The 20,032-nt window shown below is 47.3% G+C and overlaps 1 protein-coding gene across 1 annotated transcript in view; it reads left to right on the top strand.

Annotated features, from left to right (window-relative positions):
- The first annotated feature begins 748 nt into the window (after positions 1-748).
- The window catches only part of ROR1 (receptor tyrosine kinase like orphan receptor 1), a 418,323-nt gene continuing 399,039 nt past the window's right edge, over positions 749-20,032 (top strand). The window contains exon 1 of the mRNA XM_063939183.1: positions 749-1,112. Coding sequence (XP_063795253.1) covers positions 995-1,112 — 118 coding nt within the window. The 5' untranslated portion in view covers positions 749-994. The remainder of the gene's footprint in view (positions 1,113-20,032) is intronic.

Genomic DNA, 20,032 nt, shown 5'->3' with positions numbered 1-20,032 from the left:
ACCGCGGCTGCTGTCAGCGGGAGGAGGACGAGGAAAGAGCCGCACACGCTGCTGCTGTCAGCACTCAGCGGAGGGCAGAGGAGGAGGGGGGGGGAGAGCCACACACCGAGGCTGCTGTCAGTGGGAGGAGGACGGGGGGGATAGCCGGATACACTGCAGGGCCATCCCGGCTACCTCCTACGACACTCACCGCCGGGACCCGTTGCGTCTGGGTGATTGGACAAGCGGATCCAGCACTGGATCTGCTGTCCAATCACAAGTGCCTCGCTGACATGGGGGTGGTGTCCCTGTCAGCGAGGCACTTTTTTCAGTGCCGCTTTTAGGAGCTTTTTGAATGGGCTTTTAAAACCCAGTGCTTGGCCCCGCCCCCCACTCTGTCCCGTCTGCATTGTGTTTGGGAGGCACTGCTATCAGTGCCTCCCAAACACATTTAAGCACAGGAAATGATTAGAATTAAATAAAGAACGTACTTATGACACAGAATATGTGTCATTAGTATCTTCTTTATATTATTTTAATAATTAATCACAGGGGAGGCACTGTCTCCCCTGCCTCCACTGACTGCACGTCCCTGCTAGGAGCGTGCCTGAGGGCAAATGAATGTATCACCAGCTGAATATTCCTTTGTAAGGTCCCATTAGGAAGATGCAATTAGGAAACGTGCCGGCAGGTGGCGCTGCGCGCACTGCACCTCTGCCCGGCTCTGCTGCTGCTGCGCTGGTTCCCCTGCAGAGAGAGTTTGGAAAGTGACAAGTGGATGGGGGTTGAGAAAGTTGGGAGAGAGGGAGGCAGAGGGAGTCAGAGAGTACAGCCAGCTCCGACCTTTCACAGCCCTCCGGAAAGGAGGAAAAGCTCTGGCTCCATAGACCTCATCATCAGCAGAGGGACAGAGGAGGAGGAGGCGTGCAGCAGCCCCGGGAACTCTGCACAGACTACCCACAGGCTCAGGGGGGCATCCCGGGGAGAGAAGGGACCCTGAATCCAGGCGCTGCGGATGTTTCTTTGCAGATCCACAGGGATGTATCCGGGCAGGGAGAGGAGGAGATGCCCTTGGACATTCTTACTGACTGCCCTGTTGCTGGACCTAAGCCTGGGGGGCTCAAAAACAAGAGGTAAGGGGCATCTGGCCGGACTGGGGGTAGTTCTTTGGGGGGCAGGATAAATCTTGCAATGCCCAGATCTGCAGGGGACCTGGACCAGACCACTCTCACATATACCATTCACTCACAGGAGGGTCACTCACTGCAGTGGGCACTGATGTAGACAAAGGGGGTCACTTACTAGGTGCCACCCTTATGCACAATACACCACTGACATAGTGGCCCCACTGGTGTGCCGAAGGGGCCACTACCACTCACAGCAGACACTCACCATCCTCCTCCTCTCCCCGTGCTATGTATGATTCACCCAGTGACATGAAGCACTGACTTATTGCATGCGGTGTGTTAGCTTGTTACAACCTGGGCTCCCATCACACAGGGCCCCGGGGCCTCTTCCCATCTATTAATGAGATGTGTGCATGAAATGTGCTTTATGCTGGTGCATCCTGTGTCAGTCATCAGGGGAGGCTGCTGTGTGTATATCGTTATTATCACTCTGTGTGTATACTGTGTGTATATAGTTATCACTCTGTGTGTATATACTGTGTGTATAGTTATTATCACTCTGTGTGTGTATACTGTGTGTATATAGTTATTATCACTCTGTGTGTATATACTGTGTATAGTTATTATCACTGTGTGTGTGTGTGTGTGTGTGTGTGTGTGTGTGTGTGTGTATACAGTGTGTAACTGTTATTATCACTCTGTGTGTGTATATACTGTGTGTTGTTATCACTCTGTGTGTATATACTGTGTATACTGTAGTTATTATCACTGTGTGTGTGTGTGTGTGTGTGTGTGTGTGTGTGTGTGTGTGTGTATATATTGTGTGTTACTGTTATCACTCTGTGTTTGTATATATACTGTGTGTTACTGTTATCACTCAGTGTGTATATACTGTGTGTTGTTATCACTCTATATACTGTGTATAGTTATTATCACTCTGTATATACTGTGTATAGTTATTATCACTCTGTATATACTGTGTATAGTTATTATCACTATGAGTGTATATACTGTGTATTATTATTATCACTATGAGTGTATACACTGTGTATTGTTATTATCACTCTGTTACATTGTTATTTGCTGGCTGATGAGTTCTGGTGAAGGCTGAGCCCGGTTGGTAGAGTTTGCAGCTGGCACAGTGATGCATTGGGCAGTGGCTGTGAGTGCCACTAATGCCACATCCTGGTGCCACTAGTGCCCGTATATTGCCCTCCTGTGATGCTGGGTAACTGAAATGTCTGCAGATCATACATTATTGTGTTTTATCAGAGCTGCTGAAAGAAGCTGAATACAGTAATTGCTGCTATATCCTGGCGCCCGTCATCACCAGGGGGGGTTACAAGCCCCCCTGACGCCTATCTACACCAGATATTTCACCCACCCAAAACTTCCATGTGCTTCCAGTCGGCCTTAGTGGTGGCTGCGGTGACAGAGGTAGATAGAGGTGCCTGTGCATGATACACAGGCGGAGGGGCTGCTGGTGAGGGGCGAGGGACCAGGGATATACATAGTGTCATTTACATTTGTCAATATAGTAATGAGAAGGACAATGAAACCTAACACTATTGTAATGCGTAGGTAATGGGGCATTCATAGCTCTGGGATTGTGCAGGAGAAAGGCTAATGGGGAGAGCCTGGCATTCTGTCCTCACTGCAGGGGGCTCAGGCACAATGAGCGAGTAAGGCCCCAGCTGAGGTCGTCTTTGAAGCCCCTGGTGCATTTATCTGCATGAGCTGACAAGGCATGTCCCTGCTTTTTAGGGCCTTTAAGGTTAAGCCCATGATACACTTGCTAACCCATAAGGGGGGGGGGGTGACCTGGGGCTCTCCAATTACATAACGCAAGTTAGCGGCCTCCTGAACCACTGAGGGGTCTATTTACTAATCCTCAGAGAGAGATAAAGTGGACAGAGATAGAGTACCAGCCAATCAGCTCCTGCCACGTTACAGGCTGTGTTTGAAAAATGACAGTTAGGAGCTGGTTGGTTGGTACTTAGGGGTCTATTTACTAAGCCTTGGATGGAGATAAAGTCGCCGGAGATAAAGTTCCAGCCAATCAGCTCCTAACTGTCATTTTTCAAACCCAGCCTGTGACATGGCAGTTAGGAGCTGATTGGCTGGTACTTTATCTCCATACACTTTATCTCTCTCCAAGGCTTAGTACATAGGCCCCAAAGTGAGAAATCATTGGCATGCCAGGCCCCTTAAATCCGTTACTGCCAGGGCGACCTCTGAAACAATATGGAACGACCAGGATTAGGTTGGCGAGGGTCAGTGTAGGGTGACAATGTGCAAAATGTAAATTTGTCACAAAATAACCTCCAATGTCACGTGACAGGCCAGTGAGTATATATTGGCCCTCATTCCGAGTTGTTCGTTCGCAAGCGGATTTTAGCAGATTTGCTCATGCTAAGCCGCCGCCTACTGGGAGTGAATCTTAGCATCTTAAAATTGCGAACGATGTATTCGCAATATTGCGATTACAAACTACTTAGCAGTTTCAGAGTAGCTCCACACTTACTCGGCATCTGCGATCAGTTCAGTGCTTATCGTTCCTGGTTTGACGTCACAAACACACCCAGCGTTCGCCCAGACACTCCCCCGTTTCCCCGGCCACTCCTGCGTTTTTTCCGGAAACGGTAGCGTTTTTTCCCGCACGCCCATAAAACGGCCTGTTTCCGCCCAGTAACACCCATTTCCTGTCAATCACACTACGATCGCCGGAGCGATGAAATGAAAAAGCAGTGAGTAAAAATACTATCTCCATTGTAAAATTAGTTGGCGCAGTCGCAGTGCGAATATTGCGCATGCGTACTAAGCGGAATTTCACTGCGATGCGATGAAAAATACAGAGCGAACGACTCGGAATGAGGGCCCTAGTACGGCCACCAGGCACATCTAGGGGCATTTATAAATCTGGCCCAGATTTATCAAGCCTTGAAGAATGATAAATTGCACGACATCAACCGATCAGCTCCTAACTGTCATTTTTCAAACACAGCCTGTGACATGGCAGTTAGGAGCTGATTGGCTGGTACTTTATGACCGTGCTATTTATCACTCTCCAGGGCTTGATAGATCTGGACCTTTAAGTCAGAGGTTAGGGTGTACCAGGAAAGGGGTGGAGCCTATTGGCAAAAGACACAACGCAAAATCGATAATGGGAATCAATTCCAATTTAAAAAAACGTCACTTGTCCTACCCCGGGTCATGTGTGGCGCTGTACAATCCCATAGCGCCATTTGCTGGACATCTATGCAGATTTGTCCGTAATGGATTTACAAATGCTGGATAATTATTGATGAGTTTATTTATAGCTCCCCCAACTCGCCCAGCCTACCCGCACCTACGGCGCGCTTCCCCAAGCCAGTAGCAATGTGCGTGGGATCAGGCGTGCTGACTTGTGTCAGCCCACTAGACTCTGTTTATGAAGTGTCGCTGTAATGCCAGCAATGAATGATTGATCGCCGGGACATTCCGCCCCCAGCACTGCATTTAAGGAGCAATGTTTTTAAAAATCGATCCAGCTCTTCTTTACCAGATAAGGTATCTTAAAAGATACAGCTCAAATGGGAAAACACGCGGTGGTGAGATTAACTGTCCACTTCTAAATGAATGACCTTTGCTTAATCCTGATTAATAGTGATATCCGTAGTAATGACTCGCCCCTATGATTTGTGGACTATAATTTTAAACGGCCCTTAATGGGGCGGCATCTGGTGAAATTGGGCCGAGATGTGTAAAATGTGCCTGGCAATAATATTTCAAACAATTCGGTGTTGATGAACATAAAAAGTTGTCCAGAAATTGCTTTGTGTAAATACATGTGGATAACAAATTCAATTTACCTCAGATGTTGAAAAAAAAAAAAAAAAATTTTGTTAGTTTTTTTTGTAACCGGCATTACTAATCTAGTTTTTCCCCTGTGCAATTTACCTCACATAAGTAGCGTGCCGCTTTGAGGTTGTTTAATTATGCTATATAGAAGCTCTTTAATTTGCACGGTGCATTAAGCGATTGTAAAGGTGGGCTCCCGGTCCCTTGCTGTGAAGTCTGACGGACGTCGCTTAATATCACACCTCAGGGTAGGGTCCTCACCTAGATCTGGGTATTTGCACTGATGGCGCACTACAAAGCATTCTGCTCTCAGCCTAATCTAATTGACTGAGGTTTAGTTTGAGTAAACCAGGATTTGTGAGCTGTACTATTAAGTACATATCAAGAGCCAGCTGGTGCAATCCAGTAGATAAAAGAAAGGTTTAATTATTGCTATTATTCCTGCTGTTAATCCCTTGTGCTCATTTGCTGTGTACATCTCACATAGAAAAGTGTCCGTCAGCACGGGAAGACCGCGGATATCTTTGCTAAGCTGCCAAACCCAGACTGCAATAAAACATCTAATTGCATTTGTTGTACATCTGTACATCATATTTCTGTCTCTGAGGCTGGAATATGGAAGCAGTGCATTTCCTGGCTGACAGGAGGCCTTGTTTGTAGTCATATAGCAATGAGGAGGATTGTTTGTCATTTAAGAACACATGTTATAATGGGACGTAGCGTTATTATACCATGGCATGAAAATATTTTATACCCATTGGCGATTGTCAGAATATATGTACACTAACCACTAGGGCAGGCATGTCCAAACTGCGGCCCTCCAGCTGTTGAGAAACTACACATCCCAGCATGCCCTGACACAGCTTTAGCATTCTTTGACAGCAAAACTGTGTCAGGGCATGCTGGGATATGTTGTTTCACAACAGCTGGAGGGCCGCAGTTTGGACATGCCTGCACTAGGGCATGCGGTACGTCTGTGTAAAATGGTTCCGATAGGAGCGGCCGAGGCCACTCCTCTCGCCGTGTTGCGTTGTGCTTAATTTGTGACTTTATTCATATTTTATAGCAATTCCTTTGCAGTGGGGGCGAAAAGTAAGACAGCAGGGAAGGGGTGGGGCCAGCAAGAGAGGGGCGAGGTCGAGTGAGGGGTTGTCAGTCTTGCAAAACACCCCACTACCCCTATCAGTTACCTCTTCAAACATGTATTTTATTAAGTCATATAACTTGACATACTGTAACAGTAGTTAACTCAGCATGAATGAATGAAAAGGTTTGTTTGTTTTTTAAGTCATTTTGGTTCGATATAAGAAGAATCTTGGTATATGCTCATTTTCTTTATTTTTATTTAGCTAATAATGATTTATATTCTGCACAGTGACATGTGACTGCCATGGCAACCACAGTCACATGGCACATTTTGTATTGAGCATAGAGGCTTTGGAATGCCCCTCTGAGCTCTGTTTTCACTGTAAAATCCTCTCCCTCCTCCCCCTCTGCCCTCACATGACATGCTTGGGTCTGTGAATCTCTGTATATGACTGGAAGATCATTTATATAACCTACAGATACCTACAGATACTTCAGAATGAAAACAATCCACACCAGTGGGTGCGGGGATGGGGCTTATTGTGACAGATGTTGAATAATTAAATTAACAATGACTGACTTCACCAAATCTGACAGGTGTACCATATCTTCTAAATAAACATGGTGATCTTATCTACTGTAACTATAATAGATTTCCTACCAGTTCTCCAAACATAATGTTGGTGGCAGCACAGTGGCACAGTGATTAGCATTGCTGACTGGCAGTGCTGGGATGATAAGGTCAGCCCCAACCAGGACGTTATATGTGTGGAGTTTATATGTTCTCTCAATTTCCTCCAACACCCCATAAACATACTGGTAGGTTCATTGGCTTATGACAGAAATGAACCTTATTGTATATGTGTGTGTGTACACGTCAGGTCCGGTTGCTGTAAGGGGAATGTTGCAATGTACAGTTGTTCAGTATATTGCGCATGTGCAAGACCCATACTGCCCAGGAACATTATGGGACCTGCATCGCCGGATGTAGTAAGACTGTAGACGTCAGTCGATTGACTCTGCAGCGGTTTGGGGCAGGGAGGGGGCAGCAATGGCCTCCGTTTTAGGGGAGCACTGAGGCCAGGGTCTCAGTTTTCCGATGGAGATTTCCTGGACTCAGTGACCAAGCTGCGTGACCTCAGGGTTACTCAGCTGACCAATGGTGACCCCTTATGAGGAAACATGGACGCAGGAGGCGTGATTGGCCAGATATACTCTGTAAAGCGCTGCGGAAAATGTGCGCGCTATATCAGTTGTTACGGAGTTTCATTTTATTTAAGTCCATTATATTCTGGAGGTCCCCTTGTTTTTTTGCAAGTTCACTTTGTGTGATTTCATCTGTATGCGCGTCACCAAGTTATGGTCTAGTTATGTCACCAGCAGGAAAATAAGGGGGAAATCTACAAAATCTTGGAGAAAGATAAAGTGAAGAGAGATAGATGTACCAACCAATCAGCACCTTGCTGTCAGTTTACACACTGTGCTGGAAAAATGACAGTAGCTTATTTGTTGAGCAACTTCTTCACTTTATCTCTCTCAAATATTTGATTAATCTCCCCTATGCAATTAGTTCCGATCATTTCGGAGCTAAAGAATTCGCCCCACATGAGTATTCAATGAGGGCCGTATTTGGACATTTTGAAGGCATTTTCGCCAGTGCCTTTCCACCTTTTTTATTAAGTGACAAGGCATTGGCGAAAAATGCCTCAAAATCGTCGAAAATGGGCCGCGTTTTCAGCGGAAATCAAGTAAATTTGCTAATCCACGTGTTTTCTGTCCCTGCCACATTTTTCGCCTAGGCGAAAATCCTTCCCTGCTTTTGCATATCTCCATTCGGGGTGTGGTTCATCAAATCGACAGTGTCTAGGTCGACAATGTTTAGGTCGACCACCATAGGTCGACAGTCACTAGGTCGACATGGATGGAAGGTCGACAGGGTTTCTAGGTCGACATGTGCTAGGTCGACAGGTCTAAAGGTCGACATGAGGATTTTTTTTTTTTTGTCGTTTTCTTCGTAGGGTGACCGGGATCCCAAATTAGTGCACCGCGTCCCCTCGCATGGCTCGCTTCGCTCGCCATGCTTCGGGCATGGTGCCTTCGCTCCGCTACCGCTAATATGACAATAAATCCCTTTAAGAGTTGTCATAGGCCGGAACGGACTGTTCTACACACATTCTGTGTTGATCATGGCAGAATATCTTAATGAAGGTTCAACGAGTTACGAGTGATGAGTATCACGGTTCCGCAGCTGCTGTATCTATTTGCAGGGGTTCTGCTGAAGACGTTTTAGACAGAAAACAAAACTGAATATGTGTAAAACGCTTAAACGCCCATTTTGATATGACTTTCTTTTTTATGGGCGTGAGTCAGACCATTGATCTGATATTAAAAACTGTTCTAGGAACTGAACACACTTCTATCAGTCGTTATTATTGGTCATTATGGCTGCGCAAATTCTGATTGGTTCCCAAGGTCACTGGATACAGGCACCTTAAATTGCAGTGGTAAAGTTCTGCTGCCCGCACAGTGGGTTTATATTGTATAAGTCAAGTCGATCTGTATTAATACTGCTATTATCTCACTACGGGTCACAATTATGCAATCCGTATGCATTTCTTGTGTGTTTTTGCTCCGTAACCAAACATGGTGGACCATAGAGAGTTGTACAAAAGCGTATTTACACTTGTTTTCAAACAGATATTCTGCGCCAAGGATAAGACAGGTTCAAATGCAGACCATCCGCATTTAGGGGGTCATTCCGAGTTGATCGCTCGCTAGCAGTTTTTAGCAGCCGTGCAAACGCTATGCCGCCGCCCACTGATAGTGTATTTTAGCTTAGCAGAAGTGCGAACGGTTGTATCGCAGAGCGCCTGCAAAAATTTTTTGTGTAGTTTCAGAGTAGCTCAAAACCTACTCAGCACTTGCGATCACTTCAGACTGTTCAGTTCCGGATTTGACGTCACACACCCGCCCAGCGTTTGCCCAGCCACACCTGCGTTTTCCCTGGCACGCCTGCGTTTTTCCTAACACTCCCTGAAAACTGTCAGTTGCCACCCAGAAACGCCCACTTCATGTCAATCACTCTGCGGCAAGCAGTGCGACTGAAATGCATCGCTAGACCCTGTGCAAAACTGCATCATTCGTTGTGCCCGTACGTCACGCATGCGCATTGCGCCGCATACGCTTGCGCAGAACTGCCGTTTTTTAGCCTGATAGCTGTGCTGTGAACAAATGCAGCTAGCGATCAACTCGGAATGACCCCCTTTAGTACCGTACACGCCAAGATGGAGCCACGACGTCCGATTTACATATACATAACTGCGTCAGATGTTAAATAAATACCGCAGTATAAGTGTTTTGTGTTATCACCAATCTGCTCTACAAGGAGTCTGGCGAACGCGGCTTCGCCGCCAACCCCGGTCGCTATAACACATATTCCCTCTCGGATAATTCACGAGGTTCTGAGAGAAATAAGCCCAGTGTCTGGAGAATGGAGTCTGTTTGGCAGATCCTTCTGGATGAATGCTGACGAGTGCCATGCCACTTATAACGTCAGCTGAAAGAAAGCAACGCGTTTCACGTGCTGCATGTCACATATTCCAAAATAAACAAAGCCTGAAGGCAGTACAATTACCCCATTTACGTATGGAGGCAGCCTGCGTGTACCCCTGTCTTACTGTACCTCGTGTCTTACCAGCGAGCCTGCTCTGTTTTTCCACTTAAATGGACCTGAAGTGAACAGCAAAAAAAATAAACTGAGGTGTAAAGCTTCAAAATGACATTTGCAGAATAAAAAGCACAATAGTATATTGTGCTCCTACCTCTGTCGCCGTTTAGTAGGTCTTGTCGCTTGCCTCATGTAGACTGATTGCTTCAGGCTGGAGGTAGCCAGGGTGTGGCTGTCTGGCTGTTGTCGGACTATAAGTACCAGGATACCTAACTGTAGTTCAGGCTCAGCTATTAGCTGGTTCAAAACTGATTTGAACGTTCTTATGTTTTCAGAGTAAAACAGTTTCATTACGCCCATGAGACCTACTTTCGTTCTGTAATGAAAAACAAGCATTCTCCCATTTTCATGATAATTTGGCCACAGGGGGCAGTGTTTATTTCATCTTGGATAAGAAAGCGCCTGTTGCCTTCTAACCCCTTGGGTAAATGTATCCTCTTCCGTGGCCCCACATCAATGGGAGGGGGTTCTAGAGACCTCTGCCCCTTATGGGGGCTCAGGAATGGTAGACAGAAGAGGCTTTTCCCATTCTTGTGTTTTTTGAATACCCTGAAAAAACTACTGAAAACAAGATTAATTTCATTTTTGTTTATCAGCTCTTATCCGATTGTTTATTAAATAGGTTAAAGGTTGGAAAACCTCCGATAACCTTTCGCCAGTTCATCGGTAACAACATATTTTGCTGTCATACAGACATGGAATACATCCGTAATATATAATCTTTTTAAGAGTCTATAAAAGTGATGTTTTATTCAAATGACTGATGCTTAGTAACTAATTATAAAAACATCCATCAGGTGGCGCTATTCTGTTGCTGCCTGTGAATTATTTTGCCTTATTTATGTGTTAACATATACTTATATAGCACCAGCTTATTCCATTGGGCTCTACAATTGGAACTTCAGTCAACATGTTGCAATCGTGTCGATAAGGACAAATAAATACCTCAAGTTCTCTGAGCAGAAAAATGCCTTTTATTTTCTGATTACACCAAGCTCATACTGTATTATTAATAAAACACTTTATTTTAGTGTAAAAGGGAAAAGGAATTCCACGTGTTTTAGCTTATTAACCCCCTCAGTTTTTAACAAAATAATTGTGACGTTAAGTATTGTAAATGTATGCCTTTAGGGGGTAATTCAGACCGGATCGCGGCAGCGATCGCAGTCTGAATCCCTTTGTGGAGTGCGCGGGCGCACCCCGGGAATACAGTGATATGCTAACAGCATATCAAGGATGAGAACACCTCAGCCTGATTGACAAGCAGAAGCAGTCGTGGGGCGGGAGGGGGAGTTCCAACGGCGTTAGAACGCCGTTGGTTGCGGGGGGGGGGGGCAGCGGCCGCATAACCGCTGCGACCCAGGATGCGGTGGGTAGCCCTTCCAGCGTACAGGAGCTGCATAGGCAGGGAGCTACTCGCCAGGTGCAAAAGCATCGCCGCCGATGCTTTGCACCTTTGCGGGGGGTGGGGGGGCAGAGAGACATGTGGGGCGGACTAGCCCTGTGCTGGGCGTCCCCCTGCAAGTAAGAGTAAATGTTCGTAGATGTGCTAAATTTGCCACATCTCCGATCAGATCTGAATGACCCCCTTGGAGTTTTAGGGTGCATTGGGTAATGGGAAGTAGTCTGGAATAGATGTTAGGTTTTACAGCCTGGCGGGATTGAAGTACTCATTAAGTAATACAGCAGACTTTTGGAAAGGGGGTTAGTGTGTGTGTTGGGGTGGAGGGAGTGAATGGTTAAACATGAAGATTACAGCTGCGGAAAGACTCATGCAAAATTAAAATTAAACATTATTACCATAGAAAGATTTATAGATATTCATATCCCTTATCTGCTGTCTTCATCTTACATTACGCATGTAATAATAAGTGTTATTTCACTATTTCCAGCCCATCTACTTGTGAGCAAGAGACATCTAAGCTAGACCTCTTACCTCCACAGTTCAAGCAACAGTATTTGGCAGACATCTTAGCAGTTAGCACCGGCAGTCAGGTTGTAGCCTAACCCTAACCTCCCCACCCTGCAGCCTAACCCTAACCTCCCCTCCCCCTGCAGCCTAACCCTAACCTCCCCTCCCCCTGCAGCCTAACCCTAACCTCCCCACCCCACAGCCTAACCCTAACTTCCCCTCCCCCCGCAGCCTAACCCTAACCTCCACTCCCCCTGCAGCCTAACCCTAACCTCCACTCCCCCTGCAGCCTAACCCTAACCATCCCTACCCGCAGCCTAACCCTAACCTCCACTCCCCACAGCCTAACCCTAACCTCACCTCCCCCTGCAGCCTAACCCTAACCTCCACTCCCCACAGCCTAACCCTAACCTCCACTCCTCACAGTCTAACCCCAACCTTCCCTCCACCATGCATCCTAACCCTAGCCATCCCTACCCGCAGCCTAACTTTAACCTCCTCACCCCGCAGCCTAACGCTTACCTCCCCTCCCCCTACAGCCTAACCCTAACCATCCCTACCCGCAGCCTAACCCTAACTTCCCCTCCCCCTGCAGCCTAACCCTAACCATCCCTACCCGCAGCCTAACCCTAACCTCCCCACCCCGCAGCCTAACCCTAACCTCCCCTACCCCTGCAGCCTAACCTACACTCCCCACAGCCTAACCCTAACCTCCACTCCTCACAGCCTAACCCCAACCTTCCATCTCCCCTGCATCCTAACCCTAACCATCCCTACCCGCAGCCTAAACCTAACCTCCCCACCTCACAGCCTAACCCTAACCTCCCCACCCCGCAGCCTAACCCTAACCTCCCCTCCCCCTGCAGCCTAACCCTAACCTCCACTCCCCCTGCAGCCTATCCCTATCCTCCACTCCCCCCTGCAGCCTAAACCTAACCTCCCCACCCGGCAGCCTAAACGTAACCTGCCCACCTAACCTCCCCCCCCCCCCCCCTGCAGCCTATCCCTAACCTCCCCAAACGGCAGCCTAACTGTAACCTCCCCACCTCGCAGCCTAACCTTAACCTCCCCTCCTCCCGCAGCCTAACTCTAACCTCCCCTCTCCCTGCAGCCTAACCCTAACCTTCCCTTCCCCCTGCAGCCTAACCCTAACCATCCCTACCCGCAGCCTAACCCTAACCCGCCCCCCCCGCAGCCTAACCCTAACCTCCACTCCCCCCGCAGCCTAACCCTAACCTCCACTCCCCCCGCAGCCTAGCCCTAACCTCCACTCCCCCCTCAGCCTAACCCTAACCTCCCCTCTCCCTGCAGCCTAACCCTAACCTTCCCTTCCCCCTGCAGCCTAACCCTAACCATCCCTACCCGCAGCCTAACCCTAACCCCCCTCCCCCCGCAGCCTAACCCTAACCTCCACTCCCCCCGCAGCCTAACCCTAACCTCCACTCTCCCCACAGCCTAACCCTAACTTCCCCTCCCCCCGCAGCCTAACCCTAACCTCCACTCCCCCCGCAGCCTAACCCTAACCTCCACTCCCCCGCAGCCTAACCCTAACCTCCACTTCCCCCGCAGCCTAACCCTAACCTCCACTCCCCCGCAGCCTAACCCTAACCTCCCCTCCCCCTGCAGTCTAACCCTAACCTCCACTCCCCCGCAGCCTAACCTCCCCTACCCCTGCAGCCTAACCCTAACCTCCCCACCCCCTGCAGCCTAACCCTAACATCCCCTCCCCCTGCAGCCTAACCCTAGCCTCCACTCCCCACAGCCTATCCCTAACCTCCACTCCCCCCTGCAGCCTAACCCTAACCTCCCCATTCGGCAGCCTAACCGTAACCTCCCCACCTAACCTCCCCTCCCCCTGCAGCCTTTCCCTAACCTCCCCAAACGGCAGCCTAACCGTAACCTCCCCACCTCGCAGCCTAACCTTAACCTCCCCTCCTCCCACAGCCTAACCCTAACCTCCCCTCCTCCCGCAGCCTAACCCTAACCTCCCCTCCCCCGCAGCCTAACCCTAACCTTCCCTCCCCCTGCAGCCTTACCCTAACCATCCCTACCCGCAGCCTAACCCTAACCTCCACTCCCCACAGCCTAACCCTAACCTCACCTCCCCCTGCAGCCTAACCCTAACCCCGCTCCCCCGCAGCCTAACCCTAACCTCCACTTCCCCCGCAGCCTAACCCTAACCTCCCCTCCCCTGCAGCCTAACCCTAACCTCCACTCCCCCTGCAGCCTAACCCTAACCCCCTCCTCCCACAGCCTAACCCTAACCTCCCCTCCCCCGTAGCCTAACCCTAACCTCCCCTCCTCCCACAGCCTAACCCTAACCTCCCCTCCCCCGCAGCCTAACCCTAACAGCAACCTCGGAAGCTGCACTAAGGAGACAACAGGGGCAGGACGGAGCATCGTTACAGCCACAAGATTGTACAACACATATTAATTATTTTACAAGCTGAGCCTGTGCCTAAAAGCGTCTCTGGGAGAAAATGAAAATTACAGGAAGCCCCTAACTGCGGGACACAGGCAGCTTTAGGAACCCAGATCCCTTAATGAGTTAATGTCCCTATTAGTCACAGACACAAATCCCTTTATCATTAAAAAGTAATTAAATGATCCGGCAGACAGAAATATACTTAGTATTTTCCTAGTTAATGCCGCGCGTTTTACGTGCTCTTCCCACAGGCATTTCCACTGTGTTGTTTTAAAGGGCTACAGGGTCAGTGCACAGAAAGGCCGCAGTGAGGGAAGTATTGCTGGATTCTGATTTACAGCGTGAAAGTATATTTTTAGTTGGCTTGCTGTAACTGCTCTAGATCCAAGGTTAGGTCATACTCTTCTGCTGCAAATTGCGTCATCGTAGCCACGCCTCCTGCTGGAAAATGGTGCAAAAGCTGACATTTTGCAGTGGGGGTGGGTGCTTGACGATGTGACTCGCATCCTCATAACCCCCCTGCATTTGCCCCTAGGCCTAGGGGCTTCCCTCAGGGGTGACCAGGAGGGAAGTCCCAAAAGTCAGCATCTGTGGATTAGGTAACCTGTGAGTCTTCAGTTGTAGAACTACAAATCCCAGCATACCCTGCTAGCCTTTAAAGAACAGCTTTATAATCATGGAGTACATATATCTATATCTATCTATCTATCTATCTATCTATCTATCTATCTATCTATCTATCTATCTATCTATCTATCTATCTATCTATATATATAAACACTTTATATGAGCCCCCAGGGCCCTAACAGGTATCATACTGCCAAACGTGCGTTTTATAAGCGCCATCATATATAATATCATGTCTGCGCTCTGCTGTATTTATATTTCCAATTCTGAAAATCATTGCAGTCAAATGACCAAACCCCTCCAACCCTCCGTCCTTACGCTGGAAGAGCTTTTATCTGAGAATAGAACAGTGCGGTCTTTACTGTAACCCTTAGGATGTGTCTGCTGTAGTGTAATCATCTTTACACTCAGATTGCGAGTGCCACAAGTTTATCAGGAAACTTTCAGCGTACATCAGATCTTTCAAGTCTGGCATTTTCCTATGAGTAACATTTAAATACCACATTACTGTAAATGTATCGGGAGTAAAAGTACAATTGGCAGTGCAGAAGGGGAATTATTACCTGGTTCTAGGTTCTTGGTACAAGTCTATTGGCTGATACATTCCGTAGCTGATTGTCTGTGCCCGTCAATGGAATTATGAGCCTAATTCAAGGTTGATTGCAAAAGCAAAATCTTCCTCCAGTGGGCAAAACCATGTGCACTGCAGGTGGGGCAGGTGTAACATGTGCAGAGAGAGTTAGAGTTGGGTGGGTTACATTGTTTCTGTGCAAGGTAAATACTGGCTGCTTTCTTTTTACACTGTAATTTAGATTTCAGTTTGAACACACCCCAACCCAATGGGAGGGCAATCACGAGACCGCCTTTCGCTATCACGGCGGTCAATACCGACGCCAGTATCCCGACAGGCGGTGAAATACCGCCGCCGGAATGCCGGCGCCACAGGCTTTTCTCCCTCTGTGGGTGTCCATGACACCCATAGAGGGAGAATATAACCTGTGGTGAACACAGCAAGCCACCGTGCCCACAGCGTGGCGGGCGCAGTGAGCCCGCTAGGGGTTTACTGACGCTCGCCTCACTGACGACATACTGGCAGCTGGGCAATGTCGGTATCTTAACAGCCGGCATCCTGGCCACCGGTAAATAGTATGTGTTCCCTTTTATTGAGGCATTACAATGCAAGTAAAGAAGAAGAAAACCAATAAAGTACATCATTATAGACAGTGAGAAACATGTTCAGATGACAGAAGTCACGGCATAGGAGAATGGGGATCCGGTCTCTAGGTCGACAAGATTTAGTGTCTAGGTCGACCACTATTGGTCGACATGACAAAAGGTCGACATGAGTTTTTCACATTTTGTTTTCTTTCATTTTTTTTATCTTTTTTTGATACTTTACTATCCAAGTGGACTACAATTGGGAAGGCACCTTGCCCGAAGCATGGCGGGCAAATTGAGCCATGCGAGGGGACATGGTGCACTGATTGGGGTTCCCCGTCACTCTACAAAGAAAACAACACCAACTTTAACAAAAAACTCGTCGACCTTTTTCCATATCGACCTAGAATCCCTGTTGTCCTAGAAACCATGTCGACTTACTTAGTGTCGACCAATAGTGGTCGACCTAGACACTGTCGACCTAAGTCTAGTCTATCTAACATACCACACCCAGGAGAATGATAGCAATTTATCAAACAGTACAGCTGCAATCGGGGTACGTGGATGTCCAACTCACATGCAAAAAATATAATACAAAGAACACAAGAATAAAGGTGTGTATATAGTAGCTCCGGGAGACAGCCGGACAACCTACAGCCACCCTCTATAAGTGGTCAGGAGGGTCAGGTGGATTTGAGTGTTGGTGGTTAGTGTCCATGGTGTCATTATATGGTTCCCACATAGCGAGTCACGTGCTCTTCTTATTCCAGAGCGCCCCCTACCCAGTCCGTTCTGAATAAGAAATATAACTTTTTTAGAAAGGAGATTTATCAAGCCTTGAAGAGAGATAAAGTAGCGGCCAATCAGCTACTAACTGCCAAGTTACAGGTTATGTGTTTGAAAAGAGGAGCTGATTGGTTGGTATGTTATCCCTCTCCAAGATTTGATAAATATAAAAAGTGCTGTATACTGTATCCCATGTAGGAAATGGCTAGGTCAGTACATAGATTCCAGCTTTTGAGGAAAAGATTGGGACAAGTTGGACCACACCGTTAATCTGCCAATAAACCACATTTGTTAGTGACACCCCCTTTTTGACGAGATCATGCCCCAAATGCGTAATCAACTTTTCTTTTAACTTGCAGAGGACAATAGAACATGCTGGAGCTATATAAATATACTGAATAAATAAAAAATATAATTTTTTTATTATTGGTTTATTGTCATTTTGCATAGTAAGTGTTATTCCTTTAGAAATAACCCTTGATGGGTAGACAGAGCTGAAAGCGTTGGAGCGTCTGGCTGGGAGGGTGACTGGATGGATCTGAGCGGAGACGTCATTCTTTGTCTGCGAATGTCCCACCCAGCTGTCAGATTGCATTACAGATTGCTGTATTTTACATTCTGTGGTATTATGAGGATATTATTGGATTAGAATTTACCAAATTATAGATATCCTCGTTCAGAGGATTCCCGGCCCTGTGAAGCGTGCTTACATGAGCAGCCTCAGCCGTGATTGGCGTATCCTAAAGACGGAAAAGCACCACAGAGTGGCTGAGACTTCTACTACCTGACGCCAAGTGAGATGTATATCTATTGCCAGCACACAGGAGGCGGCCATTTTGTGGGCAGAACCATGATATGTCCCAGTGACCTCACTGAGGGACACCTTACATTTTAAGCCTTTGCATTGTTTGTCACATTAAATCATCATTAACACTTTATTGCTTTCTTCCAACCTCTGTGAATGAATGCACACATATAGGTCATAACTACAGAACTGATATGTCACAAAATATACAGTCTACTCACATAAACCCTCAGACGAACGGTACATAATTTTCAGTCAAATTCATGTTATTTATATATATATATATATATATATGTATCCTAGCAGGAGGGGATCCGGCCGGTCAGAATAGCGATGCTGGGATCCTGGCTGTCGAGAATGCTGACAGCTGCACCAAGACTATTCCCACTCGTCCACGTCACCCATAGAGTGGGAATAGAACCTGTGGCGAGCCTGCACCGTAGCGAGCGCACCGAGCCCGCAAGGGGCTTTCTAGTGCAGCGAGACAGCAAGGGGCCTTCTAGCGCTCACCCCACTGCCGGTACTCTGACCTCCGGGATCCCAACGTCTGGGCTTTCATTACCAACCCGTATATATATATATATATATATATATATATATATATATATATATATATATATAGTTCAGGGGTAAGTCGGCGGCACTCAGTCAGACTTATACGGCTGCAGTATAAACAAGTGGTTTATTAGGCCAACATGTTTCGGGGATTAGACCCCGTCCTCAGGGCCAGACAATCCTCAAAATGCCTTACAATCAAACATTTATAGACAACACGACAGACATTAACACAAACCCTACTCACCTGCTCCACGGCGCGACCGCCCGCCAGTCCTTCCAGCCACACTTCCGCATCGCCGTCATCTGACGTCACAGCGCGCTGCGTCGCAGGAGAGTTCCCGTAGCAACCAGCCGAAGCTGGACGGGAGCTAAAGAAACAAAAACATGCACATATGATACCTTAATAAAGTGAAAAATATTTTTCACTTTATTAAGGTATCATATGTGCATGATTGTCTGTCGTGTTGTCTATAAATGTTTGATTGTAAGGCATTTTGAGGATTGTCTGGCCCTGAGGACGGGGTCTAATCCCCGAAACATGTTGGCCTAATAAACCACTTGTTTATACTGCAGCCATATAAGTCTGACTGAGTGCCGCCGACTTACCCCTGAACCATATAGTGGAACTGAGCTTTCACCGGGAGGGCACCGCAGCAGCTGTATTAACAGAGAGGAGTGCCGGGGCGATTTGTAATCACCTATATATATATATATACACTTGAAACTGACATAACCATCGGGCCTGTACTCTGACTGTGGCAGTTACGGCCTACACTCTCTCCTACCCGGGGCTGCGGCTACAGTGTATGCTTATGTTAGTGTCAGCCCCTCCCCCAAGTCTAAGTTTTCCTGTCACCAACATATATTTATTGGATGTATATGCATCTGCTATAAACAATTGAATATAGTGAACATTAGATATATATGTGCCATTGGCGTTTCTATAATGGGCGCAATGTGTGCGCTGCTGGGTACTGTGGGGCCCCTCACTGCACACATATTTTAATATCTACCATTCCAGAGTTACGCGACGGGCGTTGCAGCCGCGGCAAAAATCACTAAATCGCTGTGCATGCGCAGTAGTTAAATTGATCTCCGGAACAGTGCGGGCGCCATATTTCCGGGGACCTGCGCATGCGCAGTAGACTCTAGCACAATGCCGGAGCCTACTGCACCGTGTAGAGGAGGGGGCCCACTCGGAATCTGCACACGGGCCCCCTCCTCTGTTAAAACGCCCCTGATATGTGTGCATGCACACAGGCAAATATAACAACCTACAGATGGCCCTGCCTTATACAAATGACGCGTTTCTCTTTCCTACATAGCTAGGACATAAAGGATGCCTTGTAACAGTGCATCACAACGTCAGCATAGAATGCACTAACCTTACACATGGTCTGTTCATGAAGCAGTGAAAAGTGTGGAGAAGTGAGCCAGTGGAGAAGTTGCCCATGGCAACCAATCAGCATTGAATTAACATAATTTGAATACTATACAATTGTACAGAGCAGCTGATTGGTTGCCATGGGCAACTTCTCCGCAGGTTCACTTCTCCACTCTTTTCACTTCTTCATGAATAGTCCCCATCGTAACAAATAGCTTCTTTATAACGTGTGAAACACTGTACGAAACGATGATATACTGTATCCTGTTACCTCAGATTACCTGTATATTATTTATGGCGAAAAGAAAGAAAAGGTTGCCGGAAGTTTTCGTACGGAAACTTTCCTAGTTATACTTGTTTAAAATACATGAAAATGCCACATACAGTAATAGGCGGGTGACATGATACAGCCATATCCAATGCTCGTTACTGTGTCTATTTACTAAGCCTTAGATGGAGATAAAGTGGGCGGATATAAAGTACCGGCCAATCAGCTCCTAGCTGTCATTTTTCAAACCCAAACTGTCTGTGACATGACAGTTAGGAGCTGATTGGCTGGTACTTTATCTCCGTCCACTTTATCTCCAGCCAAGGCTTAGTAAATAGATGACAGGTGTT

Source organism: Pseudophryne corroboree, chromosome 9 (genome assembly GCF_028390025.1).
Source record: "Pseudophryne corroboree isolate aPseCor3 chromosome 9, aPseCor3.hap2, whole genome shotgun sequence".
Taxonomy (NCBI): Eukaryota; Metazoa; Chordata; class Amphibia; order Anura; family Myobatrachidae; genus Pseudophryne; species Pseudophryne corroboree.
Note: the sequence above shows the minus strand (reverse complement) of the source record. Positions and strands in the feature narration are given on the sequence as shown.